This window comes from Rhinolophus sinicus, chromosome 8 (genome assembly GCF_057876585.1).
Source record: "Rhinolophus sinicus isolate RSI-liver-muscle chromosome 8, RSI-T2T, whole genome shotgun sequence".
In the NCBI taxonomy this organism is placed as follows: domain Eukaryota; kingdom Metazoa; phylum Chordata; class Mammalia; order Chiroptera; family Rhinolophidae; genus Rhinolophus; species Rhinolophus sinicus.
Genome location: NC_142508.1, coordinates 51,352,191 through 51,377,406, shown reverse-complemented (window position 1 = coordinate 51,377,406; position 25,216 = coordinate 51,352,191). Strand labels below are relative to the sequence as shown.

The following is a 25,216-nucleotide window of genomic DNA, read 5'->3' as shown; positions in this document are numbered from 1 at the left end:
GTGGTATGACTCCCCTATCTATGGCTCCGTGGGTGTTCCTTTTTGGCCTCACCATATCCTGCGTTCTTACATGGGGAGCAGGACCAGAGACCCCGCGTGACTCCCCGCGTGACAACCACCCATCTATAAAAGAAGGGATGGCTCGTTTTAACAATGTAATAATGGTATCTACCTAATTAAGTTGTTGTGTTGAATGAATGTAAGTAAGTCACTTGGAACAGTACTGGTGCGTGGGAAGTATGACATGAGTAGGTTATGAGGTTGAGCTTTGTTGAAATACTTGATGTCTCACAGAGTGAAAGGCAGAGGAAGGGACGGCTCAGGAGTCAAGAAGACGGAATTGCAAGGCAGACCCCACCATTTCCCAGCCAGAACCTCACATTGCTTTTTTGGACCTCAGTCTCTTCATCTGTAAAATGGGTGCAGTGTCCTAGTGTAGTCAGGATCCAGTGAGAGATGATGCCTCTGAAACACGATGCTACGTGTCCGCCATTAGGCATCCTCATTACTAGGACCTGCAGCCACCTTCTCCCTGTCCACACCAGAGAAAACCTTCCCCAGGCATGCACATGGTGTTTTCACCATGGAGGATAATTCAGCAGGTGGGGAAAATCATGAATCCCACCCAAGCCTGTTAGAACAAGCAGCTTTCCCCATGGACAAGGCTCTAATTACCTCGCACCAGGAGGCAAATGGACGATTAAATTACCAGTGATTCGAGTCATAAATACTTACTTTCTCTTTTAACATTTTTACGATACTCCCTTTTCAGATGCAATAATTTACCCTAATGTGTTCCTCCCACTGTGCTTTCCACTCATCTGACATCCGTTTGAAGGTCGAGACAGCAGGACAAGAGTAAATCCAGCTATCCTGATTATTTGTATTCCATTCTGCGGTGCGCTGCTGAAGCCACACCAGCTTCACGTGCCCATGCGTCAAGCACAGACTCCAAACTCAGTTCTTTGCGTTATCTGGAGGAATAGGACATAAATCATACCTCCTGCGATGTGGAAACGTACCAAAATGCCATCGAGTTGGTCTGGCTGTCTTTTAAGGAGTTGGAACATATTTGTCTCGTCCCATTCACCCGGGGAGAATATGAATCAGAGTCTCATGGACCTGCCACTAAACACTTAAGAGGAGAACAGGGAGGACACAGGGAAAGACATGCTACTTATTGTCTAAGATCACACTGTAGGGGAAAGTTTTCCCAATGGAATTTTGTTGAGGTCTGAAGTGCTTTAAAGAGAGAGGAGATGTTTCCATGGGGCCTTAGGCTCCACTGAAGAGGACCCAGAAAAAAGGCAATGAATGGTGGCTTATGCGCACAATATTTTATTCTTTAGCTTACAAGAAAATAGAAGAGGTATTCCAAGACTGGTGGGGTGACGCCATAAAGTTGACAGGACTCCAGGCTCCTGTCAGGACTCCCTCCAGTTTGGCCCTCCTCTTCATGGTCCAAGATGGCTGCCTGAGCTCTGGCCATCACATCCAAGTTTCTGACAGCAGGATGGAAGGAGAGAAGAAAGACCACACCTCCCTTCTTTTTGAAAATAGACTTTAAATTTTAGAACAGTTTTAGATGTATAGAAAAATTGCGTATAGAGTACAGACTTCCCATATACCCCACACTCAGCTTCCTTTATTATTAACATCTTACATTAGTAAAGTACATTTGCTCCAATGAAGGAACCAACATTGGTACAGTATCATTAATTAAAGTCCATCCCTTCTTCAGATTTCCCCAGTTTTTACCTAATGTCCTTTTTCTGTCTTAGGCTCCCGTCCAGGATCCCACGTTACATTTACTCATCACATCCCCTGAGGCTCCTCTTGGCTGTGACAGAGTTTATTCCCCTCCCTTTTAAGGAGACGTCCCAGAGTATCACATGATACTTTCTCTTACTTTTCATTGGCCAGAACTTAGTCACCTGGCCACACATAGCTGCAAGAGACTGAGAGTTGAGTCTTTATTTCGGGTACCATCTGCCCAGTGGAACACTCAGAAAGAGATGGATCCTGGGTATAATTGACAGTCCTTGCTACAGAAGGGTCTTAGGAGACCACCCTGGTCAGCCTTTCTTCAAACCAATGAGATCCTAACTGCAACATGTGATGGGGCAACTATAGTCCAGGAAAGGTAAGCGATAACCCTGAGGTCACACAGCCAGTCCCTAGGCAAGAGGAGACCAGTACATCGCTCTTTCCACTCTACCAGACCTTCCTCTTCTCTTCCTCCCACGCGTGTTTCTGAGCAGATTCCAGCCATCATCCTACTGCATCCTTCAAAAAAGCTAGCCTCATCCCTGAGCTGGGGCAGAGGTCCCTCCCCTGTCGCCTTGGGCTGGGTCAAAATGACCAGCTCAGCCGTTCTTCTGGGAGTTTCTAGTGAGCACTTACTATGTGGCAGGCATTGTGCTCGGTGCTTCCCCAGAATTTCTCTTGGAATCCTTAAAGCAATCTCACAAGGTAAGTATTCTTACTTTCCTAGCTTTATGTAAGAAGAGACTGGGGCTTCCCAGAGGTTCACTGGCCCGAGGTCACAGCCAGTATGAGATGGAGCTGGGATCCCAGTCAGACCTGACTCTGGAGCCCATACTCTTAACTGCAGTGTCACACAGTGGGGAGGGCATAGCTCATTCACTTGGCGACCGTGGGTGTCTGCGGGTCTCTGTGGAGGCTCTCACAGCTCTGGAGGCCAGAAGTCCAAAATCGAGGGGTCAGCAGGGTGGGTTCCTTCTTGGGGACTTAGAGAGACAACCTATTCCGTGACTCTGACCCAGCTTCTTGTGTTGACAGCAGCTCTTAATGCTCCTTGGCTTGTGGCTGCATCACTTCAGTGTCTGCCTCCCTCATCACACAGTCTTCTCTGTGTCTGTGTCCAAATTTCCCTCTTCTTATCAGGACAGCAGTCATTGGATGAGGGCCACCCAATCCAGTGAGACCGCATATTAACTTGATTAAACCTCATTTCCAAATAAGGTCACATTCACAGGTCCTGGGGGTTAGGGCTTGAGCATCTTTTTTGGGGGGACCTAACACTAGCCACCCCAGAGGCCTCGATGGACAGATTGCTCACTCAGCATGGGGGCAATGGTCTGCTGCTGTGTGTGTTGGCTTATTTTCGCTACTATATCAATCAAAGTACAAGCAAGGCAAATGGATATCCTAGTTTTTCTTCCCCCTCCCCCTGATCTCTTGTTAGTGCTTTTCATTGGCTGAACTCCACTGGAAGCGAGGGCGGGGGAACCCAAAAAAGACCAGGCAGAGTATTACATGTTACAGTTTCTGAGGGCACAGATGGAGAAGGCAGGAGAGGCAGACGACAGGCAGTTCAGAAGGCGTCCCACCCAAGGTTTTAGCCGTCCTGTGATGTGCTGACGTGTCAAATGCTCCCCAGTCACTGGGGTGTAGGCAAGTGACACAAGCCCAGCTGATGAGATTCAAGCACCCAGACATCCTAGTCTGGAGGCAAGATTCAGTGGGGGTCGAAGCTGCTCCCCGCCTGCCTGGTTCTGGGAGCTGGTTTACCAGGCTCTCAGTGCCACGTCTTACAGCCTTCTGGAAATTCAGTAAGCTCGGTAATATTCTGTTCTAAATGTCTTTGCTGCTAGGTCAGGCAGAATGAGTGTCTCACTCTGACCAAGAACCCTGAGTGGTGTCAGCCAGGGGCAACAGTCTGGGTTCCCCGGGAAAGAGGTGGCACCTTGGCCAGGGTTCTGAAGAGACTTCTAATGGAGAGATGATTTACGGAGGAGTAAGTAGACTGAGGCAAGCAGCCCCAGGAAGCCATCAACACCTTAGGTCTGCGAGGGCAAGGGGAGGAAATGGTATTCCAGACCCTGGCAGAGCTCTGGAACTATGGAAGAGAGAAGCTTAGGTGAAGGGGGACACAGCGGGGCCAGCCTGCTCCAATGCAGCAAAGGAGCAGGAGGCAGAAGCATCCTGACACCTCTCTCACCCTGCCCATTGATCTCCTAGCATCCCCAATTGGCTGAACTGGGTAGGAACCCAGAGCAAAGACAAAGAAGCCTAGGGGTTATTGTCTCTCGGGGTCAGAGCTGAATGGAGAAGCTGGAGATAAGTCTGATGATGAAGAAACACCAGTTCCCCCAGGGGACAGACAGGACACTGGTAGGGTGCTTGCTGTGGGCTCGCTGTCTGCATACGTTTCCCACACAAACATGTCCAATCTGGAACATGTCCTGTAGGGCAGCCTTGGAGATGTGTTGATCGCTGAAGCCCAGGGACCTGTCTGATTCCAGGCCAGAGTTACAGCTACTTTACTTGAGCTCACAACACCCTAGTGGTTAAGCAAGGTCTCTCTCTTGTCACCATTTATGAGATGGAAAAAACCGACTCAGAGAGGTTCTTCTTGGGTATGTATTAGTCAGCATAGACTAACTGCTGAAACAAAGATCCCCTAATTCCAAGAGCTTAATCCAACACAGGTTCCTTTCGCATGTCACGATCCAGTGCAACAGTGAGTGGGGGTTGGCTGCTCACAGTCATTCTGGAACCCAGGACCCATTTTCTAGGATCTTGGAGTCTCCCACTGGATCTCAGCCAGTGGCCAGGAAAAAGAAATCATGGAAAAGGGCAGAAGTTTCAGGGGTCAGGCTAGACGTAGCACATAGCACTCCTTCCCATATCTACAGGCCAGAACCCAGTCTCGGGGCCCCACCTGACTGCTTGGCGGTGGGGACAGGGAGAATGAAGTCAGGCTGTGTGCCAGACGAAAGTGAGCAGGACGTGGTGAGTGCTGGCAGATTCAACAGAGCACCTCCAGGGTGGGTGCTGTGGTGGGAGGCAGAATGGAACCACGTGGCTAGGGAAGGTGGAGAGTCAGAGGCACGACATGCAAGGGGGTCAGGGGACAGGGTCCATTTTGCAGATCTCATAAGCCTTGACTTTGGAGGCCACTGAAGGGAGTGATGAAAGCAGATTAATTGACTCGCCCAAGGTCACGCAGCTAGTTAGCTGCAACCGTGGGTCATTTGGATCCTGGAGCTCCACGCTCCCTCATCCCCCCATAATTATTACAGCTTTCAGAGGTGGTGGTCACTGCTTCCCATGTCTTCTAGGCTTTGGATCCCACCTCCTCCCGGAAAAGCGACAATGACAATCCTTTGTCATTGTTGACTTTTCCCAGCAATATTTGAGACAATGAGACTCAGAGTGTATTGTAAGTGGGCAGGGCTACATGAGTCCAGCCCACAGTTTCTAAGAGATGCCTGGGAGCATACCGCAGGCAAGTCCCCACAGAGCTGGCTGCGAGTCAGGCAGCCTTACAAATTACTCCGTTAAACCTAAAAGCTTCAGCAATCCCAGGGATTATGAGACCAGCGAGCCCTTGTTAGGACGGGCCTCCGGGGGAACATGGAAGGTATTTACATTTGTTGAAGGGCCCGTTTCGGTGAAGGATGACAGGGCCTCGGCCTCCGAGAATCAAGTGTGCATGGGGTTTTTTGTTTTTTTTTTCCCCAGCAAACACTCAAACTCTCAAGAGGTCAGATACAGTGCAAGGCAGAAATCACGCTCCGCTTCAGACGGGGATGTGGTTGTGGGCGAACCAGGTGTCGGGCGGGCGCCAAGTTGTCTCTCTGGACTTTGGTGCCTTCCCACCCTGGATTCTCTGAGCTTGGCAAAGATGACACCTGTCTCAGACCTTTTCATGGGTTCCAGTTGAACTCTACAGGTGCCTCGCTGGACGCCCACACTGGACACCTCCCACCTCCCACTCCGGGGATTTCCCGTTGTCTTGGGGACAATAGATGCTGTAGGGCTTCCCCGGGGCCCGTCCATGTATGACCAGGAAAGAGTTCATCCATCACTGGGTAAATCATTGGCCAGTGGATAAATTTTCTCCTTTGTCCTTGGACAGACTGTCCTGAGAAGCAATTGTGTGTATGTGCTGTACGAAGATTGTCCCCTAAAATTGAACAATTCATTGCTCTTAATACCAACTGGCTTCTTAATACCAATTCAGACCCTCCTGTTGGCTCTCCTCTCATTGTTGCTTCCTGAGCTTGCACCTCCTAATAATGTAAAGTTTTGCCTCAGGGGAACACACACTAACATATATATACACACTTGCACATGTCGACAGGGTGATTATCTTGAGACTTTCTCAATCCTCATAAGTCAAGGGAGCGCTCTTTTCCTTCCACAAAATGACCAACGGCAACAACTTCATTTTTGTCATTGCGACTCTCAGAGGCAGAGACGAATGGATTGTTCTCATTTCCCTTTGTCTCCAAGGCACACAGCCACCCACATGTCCCAGCTTCCCTTGCAGTTGGGGGCAACCCAGTGGCCAAGTTGTGGGCAATGGAATGTGTGGACAGTGATGTTGACCACTTCCGGGTCTGATCCATAAAATACTAATATCCCACCTTCCCCATCCACCAGCTGAATGGAGAGGTCTGAAGGGTCCTGGACAAGGGACACTCAGAAGATGCAAGGAGTAAACCTTCCCAGGAGAGACGCCAGCCAGGAAAATTGATGTTGGGCTTTTGTGTGAGCAAGAAATAAATGTCCATTTTGTTGAGCCTCTGCAGTCTGAGGCCAGTGTGTTGCATCAGGAGGGCAATCCTCGTGCCTCTGATCTGTCAGACTTTGCATGAAGCATATGTTTATGCATCGCCCCATTGTTCTTCACAGAGAAAGCCCAATCGTTTGTAAAACGGGACTGCTGCAGACATGGAGGCACAAGAAATTACAGCATTCAGAAGTTCACACAGCAACTTGGGGTCGAGGGGTTCTCTAGAATGTTACTACTAAATAAAACCTCATGCCGTCATGAACCATGCCCACCTCCACTTTTGAGATGAAGAGACAGAAGTTCAGAGAAGGCCAGGAACCTACTTGAAATGCCACTCAGTTCACTAGGGTACCAATGGTCGGTTCTCCAAGTTCCCGATCTCCTAGGCCCTTTCCAAGACATCAGACTGACAACCATCTTCACAGTCCTTGGCTGTGGCCCATTTCCTGGAGGCAATCATCAAAGAGAAAACAAGTAGTAGCTAATGCTGAGATGCTGAGTCTAAGAGACATTGGGCAGAGAAGCAGGAATGTTGCTGCAAAGCGCATAGACAGAGTTGGACTCTGTTCTCCAATAACTAGCTGTGTAACTTGGGGCAAATTACTTAACGTCTCTGTGCTTCGGGTCCTCATCTGTAACATGGGATTAGTAATGGAACCTACCCAACAAAGTTGTTAGGTAGATTCTAACATAGTTGTTAGAAGAGCTACCTGTTATAGCTAGCACACGATACGCTCTCAAACATTAGCTATTGTCATTGTTGGAATTCACTCTTCGGCCGATTACAAAGCTATCGAAATTTACCAACTCGTTCTATCCCTGCCCAGTGTTTTTCTTTGTCCCTCTGCCTCAAACGCCCATGGCCACACACTAACGCCTCTCCTCCCTCATTAAACTAGGCTTTCAGGAAAAGCTCTAATATCAGTCAGATAATGTAAACCACCAAGCTGTCTTGCTGCCCAGGGAGCTTTTCCTGTTCAGCCCGGGCATTCAGTGTGGGTGCAAGCAGCACAACTTCCTGGGGTGGGTGTTAGGGTCTGAGCTGGCAGACAGGGAGCAGGTGCAGAGGACGGATGAGGAACTCTTTCCAAAATATCCAGGTGGACATCCCTCCCCTGCCTCCTTGCCTGGATGCCCTCGACAATGTATCCCATCAGGCACTTGGGTCTGAGTCACCAGATGACAGGGATGACTTCAGCCTTTTTTCAAACAAAGATCCAAATTGAAATCCCATAATATCCACCCCAGCTTGGCTTTGTGGTTTTCTGTTTTGCTCATTCCCCAAAACAAGGTTCTCAAGGAGGATGGAGGCCTGGTGCTCTGTGATTCCTGGGAAGGGTGGGGTAAGAGCAATTATCTTTGGATAACCAGAGAAACTTTTTCAGGGAAGGATGTGGAATGTAAGAGACGGGGGATGTGGGAGGAATGCAAAACGCTTTACCAAAAGGTTCTGTCGGTCCCTGGATTGAACATGATTTGAGGACGCCTAGGCTCCTCCCACCACTTCCACAGAAACCATCCATCCACACATCATCCATCCATCCGTCCATCCACCCATCTTCTTTCCTTCCTTTCTTCCTTCCTTGCTCCTTCCTTCCTTCCTTCCTTCTTTTCTTCCATCCACCCACCCATCCATCTACTCATTCATTGACTACATACTTATTAAAGCATTAAAGTTGGGCCAATCCCTGTGCCAAGCACTGGGAACATGACATTGAGCAGGACAGACACCGAGCCTTCCCCCACCCCATCAAGTTGGTTGTCCAGTGGGGTATTCACAAAGACAATGATTCAGCTGCTGCGTGGTCCAGACTCCCCCAAAAGCAGACCATCAGGCAAGGAATGCAGCCAGTGTATTTGGAAGATGATCCCAGGAAATAACCCGAGGGAAGGTGAGAAGTGATACTAGGAAAGGAAGACAGGGAAGAAAAGGAGCGTTACGGAGCACATTGCAACTGGAGCTCCACCTTGCTAGAAACCTCTAGACGTTTTGTAGACTATGCCTCAGAGTCATCCCAACTGAAGGACAGGAGAGTTGGGGTGGCTATCTTCTGATGCTTGTCCACCACTGGCTCAGGGCTGCTTCTGGGGCACCTGGGTAACCCCGGGGGTTCAGAGGACAAAGCAAGTCCCCTACTCAAATGAGCCACACACAGGACTGGGGGAGGCTCCACACATCTTATATGCGTGGAGGCATAAAAATGTTCTGAAAGGATGAGCAAAGACCAACAACCAAGTACAGCGAGGTTGCTGTGTGTGAGCTCAGCATACACAGTTCAACAGCCATCCTGGGTGGAAGCAAAAAGACACATTAAAACAAAGGACAAACTAATATGTCATTTCACTAATTATAAAGCATCTGGGAATTACCCTTTAAAAGATACGTGCAGAACTTTTATGGAGAAATTGAAAACTTTATTAAGATGTGAAAGAAGACCTGAACAAATGAAAAGTGACCTCTGTTCGTGGGTGGGATGACCTATCTGTGTTGAGCTGTCATTCCCCTTCAAGCGTCTGTCAAAATTTCAGCAGAATCTTTTGAGAAACTTGACGAGCAGATTTTCTAAAATTCATATGGAAGAATAAACTCCCACAAACAGCTAAGACCATTTTGAAAAGTGCAAAATGTGACCAGTGTCTTGTGGTTCACGACAGTGTTTTATGATGTCATAACAGTGTACATATATTTTACGTTTCTGTACAGTTTTATGCAAACATCACTTAAATCTTAATTAATAATAGTTTAAAAGCCTCATGAGAATTCATCAAGTTGTTTTAACTTAATTTCCCGAAGCACACCCCTATCATTGAGATTTCAAATTCCAGGTTTTTATCATCCTTTAAAAAAAAAACAACACGGGAGAATTTCTTATTTTTAAATGCACAAAACAGTATTGTTAACCATAGGTACTATTTTGTACAGCATCTCTAGAACTTACTTTGTATAACTGAAACTTTATACCCACTGACCAACATTTCCCCATTTACCTCATCCCCCAGCCCCTGGCAACCACCATTCTGTTCTCTGTTTCCATAAGTTTGACGTTTTTAGATTCCACATACAAGTGAAATCATGCAGAATTTGTTTTCTGTGTCTGGCTTACTGTGTTTAACATAATTTCCTCCAGGTTCATCCATGTTTTGCAAATGGCAGGATTTTCTTCTTTTTAAGGCCATATAATATTCCACTGTGTGTGTGTATGTGTGTGTGTGTCACATTTACTTTATCCGTTCGTCCTCTAATGTATATTTAGATTGTGTCCATATCTTAGCTCTTGTGAATAATACTGTTGTAGTACAGATGTGTTTCAGATTCTGATTTCAATTCCTTTGGATCCGTACACAGCAGTGGGATTGCTGGATCATATGGTAGTTCTATTTTTAATTTTTTGAGGAACCTCCATACTGTTTTCATATAAGGTTTCTTTTTCTTTTTCTTTTTTTTACACATCCTAGCTAACACTTGTTATCTTTTGTCTTTTTGATGATAGCCACTCTGACAGGTGTGATTTTGATTTGTGGTTTTGATTTGCATTTCCCTGATGATTAGTGATACGGAGCAACATTTCATAGCTTTGTTGGTCATTTGTATATCTTCTTTTGAGAAATGTCATCTCTAGGGGGACTGGTTGCCTGGATGGGAGGCTGATCTGGAGCATTGCTCTTCAGCAGATGGAAGGGGTACCAACCTCTCCAGGCAGAATCCTGGAAGCCTTATCTCTGGGCTCCTGACGGGAAAGGGAGGTATTTACAAGGGGTAAAATCCAACCCCTGGCCGTGAGCCAGCTCACATCCTCTGCTGAAGGCAGGGTTTTTTCAGACTTCCATGTTCTGTTGAGCTGAAGAAAAGCATTTCTTACACAGAAAAATAAATAAATAAACACATGTAAAACGAATGATTTTAATAATCAGGTTAGTGTGTTTGACATGAGAACATGGGGACACTGTGCGACCGTAGTTTGCTTGAACGCCTCACAGAAGCAAAAAATATATATATTTATTCTTTCCCCTGAACCGATACGAGTCCTGGCTGCAGATTTTTGGATCTTTTACACCTGTTAAATTAGCAGGTTTTTTTAGACAATGGTAATCCCCAGAGCTGGCCATATCTGGTGAATCTGGTACGTGTCACATGGCCAGCGGGGTATAAATTTCTTATAGTCCTTTGAGAAATGACTCAAGAACAGATTTGAAGACCTATAAAAATAGTCATCTACCTTGATTTAGTAAAAATCTCACTTCTAGAAATTTACTCAAAGAAAATAAGCAAATGAGAAAAAAAAATGTTCTAGGTGTGAAAGTGCTCATGTCAGTAGTTTTATAGGAGAAGAAAGAGAAACCTAACAAATCCAGCAGCAGATGTCTACATCACCGACTTGAGGTGAATTTACACGGCCTTTAACATAGAAAATAAAAGAGCAATGCAATGCCTGTAATTTAATAGGTGAAAAAAAAAAAGCCTATGTGTTCACTAAAAACTTGTAAGAGCATCCGCAAAGAATGTAAGTTAACAGAAACGTTGAAAATAAAAGGCTGGCTCATAGAGGCAGTGTGGTTAGGAGTCAATTATCATTTATACGTGTAGAGGGCTCTTGATGTCGTATAAGGTCATTCGTGGGACTTTAAAACATTGAATAAATTAAATAAAACTAAACGCTGTGGAACAGAAGGGCAGAGGATGGTTGGACAAGTGGGCCCCTCGAGCCGTCAGGTGTCCCACAAGCTTGCTGAAACCCCATCCACCAGCCGGCAGTCATTTGCTGCGCTTCCTAAATGTTGAGAGGCAGTTTGACCTCGTGCAATGCTGTGGTTAGTGCCTGTGTGTATGGCTCAGAGGTTAGGATAGTGGCTCTGAGGTCAGTGGGCCCCAGCTTAACACCCAGCTCAGCCACTCACTAGCTGCACAAGTTGGGGGAAGTTGCCATCTTCTCTAGTCTTCCATCCTTACCCTTACAGTTCCTTTTCCGTGATAGCTAATTCCATTACCTAATAAACACATGTTATGTATGATTTGAGACCTTTTCAGTAAAGGTCAAATATCAACTCTCCACCTTCCAGGCTTTTTGGAAAAAAAAGAAAAAGTCCCTCCATTTTGGAAGGTAGGCATCCACTGGCCTGGAGACAGGGGTTTGGATTCATGGCCCCTCAAGTCTAACAGTCTACAATCCTATCATCCTTGTTCTTTGCCCCCCCATGGGGGTTCTGTATTGTGTGGGAGACATTCCGGAACTCAAGGTTGAGTTGTCTTTTAGCTTTTTCATCAATGTGAGCTGCCGTTAGCATCTATTCAATTGTGTGTCTTGCTTGAATGCAAAAGCATATGGCCTTCCCCCATATTTTTTTAACAGCTCACCAGTGCATTGTTTGGCTTTCAGTCCTCCATCCTCCAAAAATCCTCATGTTGGGTGCCCATAAAAATGCATAGGCGCTAACTTTCCTGTTTTTCCAGGCACGGGCTCTCTCAGGAAATGCATCACCATGTGGGTTTTTGCTCAGGTTCCCAGGCATGCAAGGAAAGGTCACATCGCCTCTGAGTTTGTAGCCCGGTCGATGCATCCAGAGCTTTATTCTCTGGGGGATGGACCTGGAACAGCAGGGTGCCCAGGGAATTCTCTAAGGGTAATGGTAGCTAATCATCCATTTGTCAACCCACGTGCTCAGATAGCAAATATTTAATAAGTATATACCATGCACCGGGGATTCCTGCCTTTGAGAAGATTAGACTTTCATGGGGGCTTATTCCAGCAAGCTAGTACTATGTAACAAATCACCCCAAAACTGAGTGGCTGGAAACAACACTCATTTTATTATCTCCTGTATTCATTTGGTGGGGCTGCCATAACAAAGTACCACAGACTGGGCGTCTTACATAACAGAACTTTAGTGTCTCACAGTTCTGGAGGCCGGACATCTGAGCTCAAGGTGTCCGCGGGGCAGTTCCTTCTGAGGCTGTGAGGGAGTATCTGCTCCAGGCCTCCCCCTAACTGCTGGTGGCTGGGGGCAAGCATTGGTGCTCCTGGGTTTGCGGGAGCATCACGCCGATCTCTGCTTCCTCTTCACTTGGTGTTCTCCCTGTGTCTCGTATCCAATTTTCCTCTTCTTATAGGGATATCAGTCATTACAAACCGCATCTCTGAGTAAGGTCGCATTCTGAGGTACTGGGGGTTAGGACTCCAATGTCTCTTTTTTGGGGAGGACACAATTCAATCAATAGTATCTTCCATAGGGTCTGCGCTCAGGATTTCTGGAAGGGCTCAGCTGATGGTTCAGGCTCTCTTATGCGGTTGCAGGCAGCTGGTAGGGACAGGGGTGTGGCTGGCACAACTGGCCTCCTCCCTTCCTGTAGTCTCAAGTCCTCTCCTATGGTCTCTCCACCTGGGCGAGTTTGGGTTTTCTCACAGCATGGCCGCCAGAAGCATCAAAAGTGAGCACCCTAGTGAACAGCGGGGAAGCTTCCCTGCCTTCCATAAGCTAGCTTTGAAAGTCACATAGTATCACTTCTGCCATCCTCCAGTGGCCCAAACAGTCACCAACACCTCCTGAGTTTCCAGAGACGGGGATGTGGACCCCACCTATTAATGGGAAGAGTGTCGAATTTTGTTGCAGCATTTTGGGAAGATGCAATCGGCCACAGGAATAATAATTAGAAACATGACGTGGCAGGGTGGTGACTGCTATTTTTCAGATCAGCGTGGGCTGCCGTGGAAACATAGGAACAGGTACCCAGGGCTGCCTGAGGAGCCAGGAAGGCTTCCACAGGAGGCTAGGCTGAGACTTAAAAGGGGGTGAGCAGTTGTTAGCCGGAAAATGTGGGGTGAGGTGGTTTTAGCAGAGGGGACCCATCTATGCCAAGGCCAGGAGGTGGAAGAAGGCATGTGTGTTCTGCAAGAAGCTGGAAATCCACTGGGCAAGAGAGCTCTCTCAGCTGGTCCAACAATTCCTCAAGGTCCCAAATTCCTGTATGAAAATCTAGAATAACTGCAGTAGATTCTATTTTACACATTTAATCCAGATTAGTAAGGGGCTATCCTGCTGTGGTTGGGATCTCCGGTCTGTTGATGTGATCCTATGGTGGTCAGTATTTTGAAATTGACATTTGTCTAGATCAGGAGTCAGCCGACTTTTTCCATAAAGGGCCATGTGAGCTTTTGTGGGGCATATGGTCACTGTCATAAAAACTATTCAAGGTAGTTGGTATAACACAAAAGCTGTCCTAGATGACATATAAATGAGTGGGCACAGCTGTGTTCCAATAAAACTTTATTTCCAAAACAGGTGGAGGGCCAGATTGGCCCATGGGCCATTGCCCTGATTTAGAGTGATGTTTGTTGGTCACTCTGGTCACAACTTGAGTCCTAGCTTCCAGCACTTGCTGTGTGTCTCTGAACGTACTTCTCACCCTCTGTGAAGCTGTTTGCTTTTTCACAAAATATCTTAGTTTTAATAGGCAAGACTGTCTCTGTCACAACTATAGTAAGTCCTCACTTAACGTCCTCGATAGGTTCTGTGACTTGAAATGAAACGACGTATAATGCCAAATTTACCGTAGGCTAAATGATGGAAACAAGAGTCAAGGTCCTATAGCATCTCATCAACATTACAATGAAACAACCTTAAATAAAATGACCTTATTCAAGGGCCTGCTGTACTCAATTCTGCTGCTGTCAAGTTAGAAGGACCCTTTTTACCATCCAGAGTGGAAGAAAATGAAACAAAGCAGTGTGAATGCACGTGCAAGGTTGTGCGACGTTAGGGTGAGAGGCCTGGATGTTGCTATAGCAACCCTTGTCCGTATACTCCCTAGTTGTGACCTTGAGCTGCCCTGAGCCACAGGATCCTCACATGTAAAATAGGAATAGTAGTGGACCACACGGTGTTTCAGTGAGGACAGAATGAGATTCCCTAAGGTCGCACTTTCAGGGTCAGAGAGGACATCCCATTTGGGGGGGCCAGCTAAGTGACGCCCGATCCCATATCTGCACAGGGCGTCACCCTCGAGATGATTTTGAGTATGGCCAGCTGGCTGAGGATGGATGCCCCCAATCCCCTCTGAGTTTCCCCATCCCCCGCGGTCCGTCGGAGTTGGGGAGCAGGGACAGAGGCTTGCCTTGCAAGGCCCTCACCCCAGACAACCGCTTCCTCCACGGGGCGGGCGCTTCCTCACTCTCAGCACAGAGACATGCCCCTCCCACATTAAGGAAAACACGGTGCCAGCCCCCGTGTGGAGAATGTGACATTCCTTTAAAACAAGCCAGTTGTTTTACAGCCCTGCTTTGGAAGACTTCAAAAACATAAAAGCTCTGAAATCAAAGGCTTCCTGTTATAAATTCATTTCTACACCTCAGGTACTTGGTGGGAGTGGGGAGGGGAAAAAAACTGAACTTCATTGAAAAAGGGTTGAACATGCTCTAAAAATACTCCACCTATGGGAAGAGGACAAATGGGATGGTTGTGTAGAATGCTTCAGGTTTGCCTAGAATTTCTGAAGGCATTTTACACATTAAGGCATAAATATTTTTGTTGTTCATAAATCTTCGATGGCTTTAAAAAATTTTTTTTAAACAAAAAACTATTATGAATCAATGTGTATTTATTTGAGAAAATTCCTAAATACCCAAAAAAGGAAACTTGAAATAGCCTGTGACCCTAATACCCACAAGACAATCCCTTTGAGGCTGAGCCTCCACTCACCTTTCTGGGCCTCGATTATCTACCTGACGACACAGACCTGCATTTGGAGGTTGTAGAAGATGCTATGGATGCCCAGACGCCCAGACCTTTGGCTTCACCTGCTTTGGATGCAGCTATGCCTGGTCCTCCCCTCAACTCAGACCCCAATTCTCTCTGCTTCTCACCTAAAGGTCCTCTCCTGCCTTTGTAGCTATGAGGGGGGCTGGGAGAGAGATGCAGCCTTTCCAGCCTCGTTAGCAGAAGCAGGTACAGAAGACAGGACTTGGGGATGAGTGTTGGCTAGGCATCCCACAGTGTGTGCTGAACTCTTTTCACAAGGATGGCAATGAGATTGGATCTGGGTTTCTGAAAGACCGAGAAACCGTGAGGATGGAATCAAGATCTCTTCCTCTCAGGCTGGCTGAGGCGGTCCCCACCCTGGAGAATTCTTCCTCCCATTTACGTTTGGCTGACACCTTCAGATCTCACTCTAGTTAAGCTCCTTTGGGAGCTGTACCCACACTCCTGAGTCTGGCACAGGTACCTTCTTTGCCTTTCCCAGCCCGAGTGCCACCTCCTCAGTGGCACCAGTCACCCTGCACTGGAATTGCCTTTCCCTCCTCACAGATGGCCAACACTTGTTACACTGTCGCTATTTTTCATTTTAGCCATTCTGGTGAGCGAGCAGCATTGTGTGGTTGTGGTTTGAATTTGCACCAAGTAAGTGCTCTGCCCCATCTTGATCTGCCCATATTTAACTCCTGATGACCCACAAACAAGGCCAAATGTCAGGTCGTGCTCTTGTTTACAGCACCATAGTTTAAGTTGCTCTCTTGGTTCTCATAGTCTTGTAGTCAGCCACTGAGACAGTGCTCTGATGACCGTGGCTTGAGTGGAGTGTATACAAGTGCAAGGACTAGTACATAGGGATAATGTCATCATCACACCTACCAGGCTGTGAGTCTGTGTTTACCTGATGCTAAATCCAGATTCAACCTGATCATTCCCATTAACCTTCCCAGTTCCAAAGGGCCAGATGTTTGGTGTCGGGTCAGCAAAACATCTGCTGGCTGAGCTGAAGTTTTCGGTTATCAATCTAAGGTTTCGTGTCAAAGAAATATGAGCTCGGGGGTGAGGGGTAGGGTGGAGGGGGACATGTCCTATGTCACATCATATCTGGAGAATGCTGTCCCCCCAGGAGCATCGGTCTTATTGAATTGGCAGACATGACGAGTTCAGAAAACACAAGTAGGCAGGAATAGGCTTGGCGTGCAAGGATTGCCACAGTCACACCAAACAACCTTCTGCATACCTTTTAGGGACTTTGAATGCTTTGAGTCTTAAACTAACAGTGTGACACAGGATCCAAATAAGTAACACACAAGCGGAGCTCGTCCACAGCCAGACGTGCAGGCAGCATGTACATATGGTTTCAAAATACAGTTGGAGCCGCAGCGAATACATGGAATTTTGGAATGATTTGCTTTACAGTTCCCTTAAGTAACATTATCTTGTTAAAGACATTAACCTCGGGCCTTTGCTGTTATATATTTGCTTTTATTGTTTTCATCCTGGGAGCAACCTGTAGGAGAGACACTCGTCAGCAAAAGAGGGGTCAAGGGTCGTGAAAACATTGATTTTCAAGGTGGCTGAATGGCCCTCCGGGGAACGCTCGCCAATTATGGAAAACAGACACTGCCTTTCAGAACCGCCTTTATAATTTCAAAAAAAAAATTTATGAAATCTCAAACATTAATAACCATTTCATAGTTTTGCCCAACATGAGACAGTCTCTAGGAAATGCCTCCTCTGCTATCGTTTTTCTTGGATGAAAACTGCAGTTTCGGCGGCGTTTCCCCCCAGCTGTCCCACAGCCATCTGGAGTGCTGCTGTTCTCCCACCTGTCCCCCCCCAACCCCCCCAGGCAAGAGCTGCAGCCCCCACTGCCAAAGTTATTGGAAAATGAACCTCCATTTTCTTATATGGGCTTTTTTGGATGGTCTCCCCAGACAGAGCAGGGGTTTGGGTTTCAGACGATCACTGGTGAGAACTCTCAGACCTCCCTGTTCAAGTCTGTAAAATGGGGGAACCAGTGAGATTGCTAGGAAGGTTCTAGATAATGGAGTAAAGAACTGTCTGCCATTGAAGTCATCTTCACCTGCAGCTGATGTTAGCTGTTCCAATTGGGGAATCTCTGGACCTCATTCCCTTCTTGATTTTGGATAAAAATTGGCACAGGTGCAATTTATGAGTGTCTGTGGCCCATGTGCAAGGCACCCAGAGATCCATTACCCGTCATCTTCACAGCCCTGCAAAGTCGGATTCATGCCCCGCCCCCATAAGGAAGCTGAAGGTAAGATAGCCCACCAATGGCCCCTGCGTTGGCAGCACACAGAAGTGGAATTTGACCCCAAGTCTGTCCACCGCCAAATCCGGGTCTTCCCACTACACCACACTGTCTTCCGTTTGCTTTTTCCAAAGAGCTGCCAGCTCTTTGAAAACCTCATTATTTGGGGCCCAAGTTGTCAGCACGTCTCTTGGGGGGCTATGTAGGACCAGCCCAGGGAGGTGTGAGCCCAGGCCGCACAGAACTACCAGGTCATAGGCACATGGATGGACTCCTGATCAAATCACTTGACTTCCCTGCTAGTTCACATCCAGTCACTTTCACACTCCTTGAAATCTCCAAAGCTGAAGACAGATTTTGTTGTGCTCTGGGATATAATTCAATCCCAACTATGACAGGGCAAATGCTCTCCCTTCCTTACAAAGGCCAGCTTCATGCAGGAATAATTTGGAAGACAAAGTATGCAGCAAATTAACTCTAGGCATGGGCCTTTTTTGAGGAGTCTGTGCAGAATTTAGCTCCCTCGTCCCACTTTCCTTCTTCCTTCCTTCCTTTCCAGGCGTCACATAGGACTGGTCCGGCTTCCTAGGTAATAGGAATAATCCACCTTGGGACATCGTCAGGCTCTTAGTGACTAAAAAGACTCTAAGACACCAGAACTCTAGGTAAGAAAGATTTTTGAAAACCTCATTGCTCCTGCTCAGATACAACTCTTGGAAGTGTAACTTGTTCAGCTTTTCTGGAGGGTGATTTAGCAGTATCTACTGAAATTGCAAGTATAAGCAAACAGTGACTTGAATTCCCCACTGTTAGGGTTTTATAGAAAGGAAATAATTAAGGATGTATACAAAAAGACTGAACTCTAAGATGTTCACTACGGTGATGTTTACCTAGCTATTCATCCCTAACGGCTTGAGGAAAGAGGCGGGTCCAAAAACACAGGGCGCGTTCTAGCTGGTGAAATTGACACACACTCCCGCTCTATCATTACATGAACCATTGTCAAAGGTGTTTTCAGTTCATCTCTTTATCAGAGTGTGTGTGTGTGTGTGTGTGTGTGTGTGTGTGTATGAAAGAGGCAGAGTGGTGTGTGTCTCTGTGGGTAAGAATACAGATTCTGCAATCATGCTAGCTGAGCACACTTTATAGTCTTATCACTTACTGCCTATGTGACTTTGAACAAGTTACTTCACCTCGGTTCAATAAAATGGAGGTGATAATAATGCAAACCTGGGAGATGGTGTAAGAATAAAATGAGATCATATATGCAAAGCTCTGAGGAGAAGAAATACTACATAAATGCGGGAAAGCATGTTATAAAATCACCCCAAAGGCGTGAATGAAGGACATTTAAATATTCAAAACAGTCATCTCTGAATGGTGGGATGATCCGCCATCTTTTTTCTTCTGTTTTTCTGATTTTTCTACTGTGAACATGTACCACAAATTTGTAGGCACATGAAGAGTTTTCTCCTTCAGTACCAGAAAGAATACATACTCGTATCCCTCTGACACATCCAGCTCTGTGAGCAGAGCTAGGCTCAACCAGCCGGGATGAGAAGGTAACCGTAAGCATGGGGTGAGGATGGCAGGTAAGGCTGGCAGGAGTTGAGAGGGGCCGGTGAGAAGGGCACGTGTGAAGGGCAGACCAGCAGAGCCTTGAATGTGATGTCACAGCGGAGTCACCTGCCCCAGGCCCCACATTGGAAGGCTAAGAGTGTGGGGCAGGAAGCTACAAGGAGCAATTAAGTCCACTCATGGGGTCAGACCCAGCCCTGAGACTCCTCCCCTCCTATCCAGCCACTGGGCTGCACCGCCAGCTGATAAATCACAGGGCTCGGAGCCTGGCCTGAGGCCTCCAATCTGAGTTTGGGGCAGGCTCTGCCACTGCTCAGCTGTGTGACGTTGGGCAAATGTCCTGATGTTTCTGAGCTTTGATTTCATTATCTGAAAAAATGGGGGGAATAGTAACAGCAACCTCATGGAGTTGATGTGAGGATTAAATAATCAGGCAAGGCTAAGCAACAGGAAACCAAATGGGAAGTCCCCGCCCTTGTGGAGCCCAGACGTTAACGTGCAAAGTTAATGGCAATCACAGGATCCTCTACATCAATGGAAGAGTCAAGCGTTCATCTGTTTCACAAATAGTAGTGAGCGTGTGCCCTGTGCGTGCCAGGCGTCATTCCAGCCTCAGGCACACAGCTGCACAGAAGAGGATCAAACGTCCTTGCCTCATGCTGACGGCTTGTGTTCTGTCTATAGGTTATACATCCATTACAAATTTACCTAAAAAAAAAAAAAAAAAATCCCTGCCTTTTAAAATGCTCACAATTTACGAATTTGCATGAAGAGTACATGAATGTTCATTACTCTCGTCTTTCAACCGTGAGTTTGAAATTTTTCAAAATATAACAGAGGGGAAGGCGTGGGATCCCTGCTTTAATTCTAGAGGGGACAGATAATAAAATAAGCAAAACAGATAGGATGCCAGTTAGTGGTAAGTGGTGTGGAGTGAAATTAAGCCCGGAATAGAGATGCAAAGAGCCACAGAGGTGGTTAAATTTTAAATGGGGCGGCCAGCAACGGCCCCATGCAGAAGAGGGCATCTGAGTAAAGGCTTAGGTGTGCTCTCCTGTGCCCCCAGCCCAGGGCTCTGGGACTGGCCAATGGACTGCATCACCCAGGGCCTCGCCCTCTGGCTTCCTCTTGGGTTCAGCCAATGAGAGTCAGCAGGAGGAGATCAGAGACAGAGGAAAGAGAGGTCGGTGTAGTTCTTCCCTGTCTCAGCAACACATCTCTGCAGGTGGCTGTGTCCCCATGGTGAGAGTCTGTCTGTCGCTCTAGTTCTCAGGAACACTGTCTCCTCCCCTTCCCCCCAACAGCCTCAGGAGGGGAAACACCTTTCTGCTCTTGACCCTCAGGGTCTCACGTCCCTTACCCTCTTCTACCTCTTTTATTCAAACATTGGGAGAGAATCCCATTTCCTGCTGAAACCCTGAATGGAAAAGATCTGAAGCAAGTAAAGGAGCAAACACAAAGACATCTGGGGAAGGCATTCCACACATACACACACACACACACACACACACACACACACACACACACACACGGCAGCTAGCGCAACGGTCCTGGGGCAGGCATGTGCCTGGCACATTCAAAGAACAGCAGGGAGGCAGGTACAGGGGGAGGAAGGGACACAGAACTCTGAGTGGGGAACGCACAGCTGTCAAGTGTGAGCGTGCAGGGAAGGCTTCTTAGAAGATAGAACTCTGAGAAACAGAGATGGAGCTGACAAGGGAAGGAATGAAACGGATCTACGCTGTTTTCCTGCAGCTGCCTGAGAATTAAATCAGGTGGGGTGCACATGCTGAGTGCTCATTAGCAGAACTGATATCGGTAGCGAGGTGGGAGAGGCAGTGAGGTTGGGCCAGGTGACGGAGGCCTGGGACGCCAGGTGGAGTGGTCCAACCCCACTGTCACAGAGCAGTGACATGTGGAAGTGGAATTAGAGAAGGATGAAAGTTTAGGGCAGGAAGCTATCATGAGCAATTAAGGCCAATCACAGCTGTTGGCCAAACCCCGCTGTGAGGGGATAAAGTCAGGAGAGTGGAAGGGAAGGGCCCAATTCAAAACACTTTTTTCAGGGAAAGCTGAGAGAAGTGAGACTGAGTGAGCCTGGGGCATGGATGGGAGAGGCAGGTCGTGTTATGAGTCAGTAGGGCAGCGAGGTAGACAGACGGGGTTTGAATCCTGGCTCTGCCTGTTACTAGCTGTATGACTTCCTGGGGTCACCTTCTGAATTAGCCTCCCAGGGCTGCCATAAGGAAGTACCAAGGGGCAGGGGCTTAAACCGCAAAAATGTATTCTCCTCGTTCTGGAAGCCAGAAGTCCAAAGTCAAGGTGTCAGCAGGGCTGGTTTCTTCTCGAGGCTCAGAGGGAGAATCTGTTTGTGCCTGTTGCCCAGCTTCTGGTGGTTGTCGGCAATCCTGGTGTCCTGTGGCTGCATCCCTCCCCTCTCCGCCTCCACTGTCACACGGCCTGAGCACGGAAGATGCTTAGCACAGTGCCCAACTTATGGAATGCGTTTAATACACGACAGCCCTTGAGGGTACTAGACTTTCTCTATTCTGTGCTTTCTGAATGAGCGTGTGCCAGCGTTACCTTCTGCTGGCATTTTTCTCTACTTTAGACGTGGGCACTGAAATCTGAACCCACACCCAGCTCAGTGCCCCCTCTGCACAGCTCAGAAATCCTCCCATCTCTCTTGCCTTTACCTCCATGGCTGTAGAAACACGAGGGAAGGAGAAGAGGCCTGTCCATACTGTCAAGGAGGGAGATGGTGGGAGGAGGCAGCCCCGAAACTGCAAGTGTGGAGGGTGCAGCAGGCTGGGAGGACAGCGCCGCAGACATAAAGCCCTTTCCAGCTTCAGGTTTTCCATTATGGACTCAGAAGGCCTTTTCTCCAGGACACAGAGGAAAGCTACGTTGCCAGCAGCACGCAGGGTGAACTCAGCTTCTGTGGGCTGGCAGAGAACCTCAGCACCACGTGTGACATAGGGCGGATGGCGAAAGGCACCCTGCGTTCAAACACGCTGCTTCCAATGAATGTCTGGACGGGACACATCGGAAAGCAGGCTTGGGTGGCCCAGCTCCAGCTCAGCAGACAAAGAACCACAGTTCGGAGCTGAGTCAGGCAGCAGGACCCATGGATCTGCGCCTACAGTTGTCCACTGGGGAGACGCAGACCCTGAGAAGAAGGAAGATGCCCAGAGGCAGGGTAGCAAGATGGTTGGATGGCCTCGGATCCCTGCCTGCTCAGCCTCTATTGCTCAGCAAGTCTTCCGTAACCAGAGACTAACTGTTCTTCCTTGTCAGTGTTCATGAGGCTGAGGGTGAAGGCGTTCTAAAACAACAGTTGAAGTGCAGAAAGTTCTCCTTAAACATAAGTTATTATTATTTTCCCCAGATCACTGGAAACGCTGGAACTAGACGCTGGGTCTCCAGACTCGCCCCCACAGCACTCTTTCAGAGCCCTGAGTTGCTAAAGGACAGTGAATCCAATGCAGCCGGAGGTAGTGGTGAGCCAAGGTTCCTGGGCTCTAACTATCCCTCACTCTTCTGTCATAAGCATTTAGGACACACATTCTTTTTGTCCTGTGCACCACGCAGGAGGCTGGGGACACAAGGAAGCAAAAACACAGCCCAGCTTGAGACCTCAATGGGTTCACTGTCTGGCAATAAGGATTCTGGGGTAAGGCCCTGCTGAGGTTGTGCACAGCCAAAGCAGAGTGGAGTAAGTCAGGAGGGCTTCCTGGATGAAGGGACCTCTGAGCTGAATCCTTTAAGGTGCACGTGGAATCAGCCAGGCACAGCGTAGGAGCACAAAGAGTAACGCCAGCATACTCTGAGACATTTCCCCCGTCATGTTGAAATATACTCCGGTGTGGAGAGGAGAATGTTCCATCTTAAGGACCTCCCCTCCTGCCCTGGTGAGTCAAGGTCATCCAGAGCTGGCTCTGAGCAATGATTCATCACCCTCAGTAACAGCTCCAGGGAGGTGGTGCAAAGGGCATTGGCCCAACTAACAAAAAATTAGCGGTATCACAAGCCAGGCTCAGCAAAGTGCGGAAAGGTGTGTGGGCGGGGGGAGAAAGGGGGGCACAGATGCCTAAGCAGCAATGACAGGGAGAGATGCCGCGGGATCAGAAGACACACTGAGTTCAGGTCTTATTTCCTAGTTGCGCAGCCTCAGGCAACGGCTTGAATTTCTCTGAGCTTCAGATTCTACCTCTTTAAAATGAAGACAAGTAGGTACCGTGGTGATTGTGAAAGTCAAACAAGACACTACATGAGGTGGGAGTAGTGTGTGTGATAGAAAAACCCAAAGCAATAGTATCGCAGTTTCTCTCTCACATAGTAACCTCAGATAGGCAGTCCAGCCCTGGCTTAAATGAGCCAAACTTACGTCACCCTGACGGGCAGGTAGGCAGCTCACCCTGAATGGTAGCGAGTGTTATTTTTACACCTCCATTGGAAATACCTGTATTGTGTATAACAAATCACTCCAAAACGTAGTGGCTTAAAACAACAAACATGTGTTTAGCTCACAAATCTGTCTTTTGGGCAGGGCTCCACAAGAAGGCTTATCTCTGTTCCACTGGGCATCAGCCCGGAAGGCTGGACTAGATGCCAAAGGATCCACTTCCAAGATGGCTCAGCACAGGGCTGACTGTCAACTGGGAGTTCAGCCCCGCTGAAGGCTGCCAGCCTTGGTTCCTGTCCACATGGATCTTTCACTAGGGGCTTCTCAGTCTTCCTCATCTCATGGTGTCCGAGTTCCAAGAAGGAAGGTCTCTCAAGGACCACACAGAAGCTGTATGTCCTTTTAGGGCCTACTCTGGAAAGTCACAGAGTTTCACCTTTGCTGTAATGATAGGCCCACTGAGATCCAAGAAAAGAGGAACGGAGACCCCCCTCCCCACCTATGAGGTAGGGTGTTGTAAGAAGAGCCCGGGAGATGGGAGATCTCATTGCAGCCATTTTGGAAAATACAATCTACCGCGTGGATAATAGAGAATCTGAAAATGAGACGGGGATGTCTGGACACACCATAAGATGCCATCCTTCCTTCGTCCTGGCATGGCGTGGTCTAAGCTGGAGGTCAGGGGCACTCTCAACTTCCAAGTCTGTGGGCCGATTTGGGAAACGGTGAGGAGAGAATCACCCCAGATGGGGTTAAGCACAACTTACCCAAGTCATTAATGGGTACAGTTGCCAACCAGCCTAGAACTTCTACAAATAATCCCACAGACCATCCAGACACAAAGGTCGTTGAACTTCTGTTTCCAGAATGGCTTATCTTATTCAACACAATACACCAAAACCCCGAAAATGGAAGACCAGCCTCTGTGAATAAGCATTCCTGGGTTGAGTTGCCCACTAAAAGTCACCGAGGATGGTGTAAAGCTAAAAACGAACTAGGGGTGAGTCGCTGTTGAATTTATTTGTTTCTCCCTCATGGATTTCCTGCTTTCCTTCCTACTCACTATAATCAGAATATATACCGGCCCGTTTTTAAAGAGAGAGGACATCCAGGATGATTTTGAAAGAGAAGCTAGGGACAGGCAGCCACCTCAGGGTCCAAGGCCATGTGCTGGTCCTGACTTGTGCAGGGTGCAGGGGAAGGGGTGCCCCTCAAGGTCAGCCTGGCCTGCTAAGCCCCAGGAAGCACCCTCTGCTCCTCCCAGCAGCCTCCCTGCTTAATGAAGCCTGTGTCATCTTGAACTTGGTCGTGAGTCAATCTAGGGCTCCATTTCTCCTGATCTCCCTCCATTTGGCCCCCTGCAGCAGGTGTTTGCCGAGCTCAAGGTCTCTCTGCTTACATAACCCTTGTTCCATTTGGAAGGATGAAAAATCTCCCTGGGGTTTATTGTAAACAGGCTTATGTTCACCCAAACACAGAGAGGAAAGGTCATGGATTATTCATGTGCCTCTCTCCCCCGTCTGGTACTCTCCACCCCCCACCGACTGCAGACATATCCCTCCCACCCCGACATCTGGGCAGTGGCCAGGACCTGCACCCAACTTCTCCACCAGGCCATCCAGGGCACAGAACCCAATGACAGGGGCCAGGGCCTACTTGGCAGCACTGA

At 47.9% G+C, this 25,216-nt stretch overlaps 1 protein-coding gene across 2 annotated transcripts in view; it reads right to left on the bottom strand.

Annotated features, from left to right (window-relative positions):
• Positions 1–25,216, bottom strand: part of LOC141567473 (uncharacterized) — a 100,612-nt gene that overhangs the window by 25,314 nt on the left and 50,082 nt on the right. Inside the window, exon 3 of one of the 2 annotated variants that reach the window (XM_074314485.2) lies at positions 1,364–6,993. The exons of the other annotated variant lie outside the window; for it this stretch is intronic. Coding sequence (XP_074170586.1) covers positions 6,967–6,993 — 27 coding nt within the window. The 3' untranslated portion in view covers positions 1,364–6,966. Of the gene's footprint in view, positions 1–1,363; positions 6,994–25,216 lie in introns of those variants that run through there. 2 annotated transcript variants of the gene reach the window in all.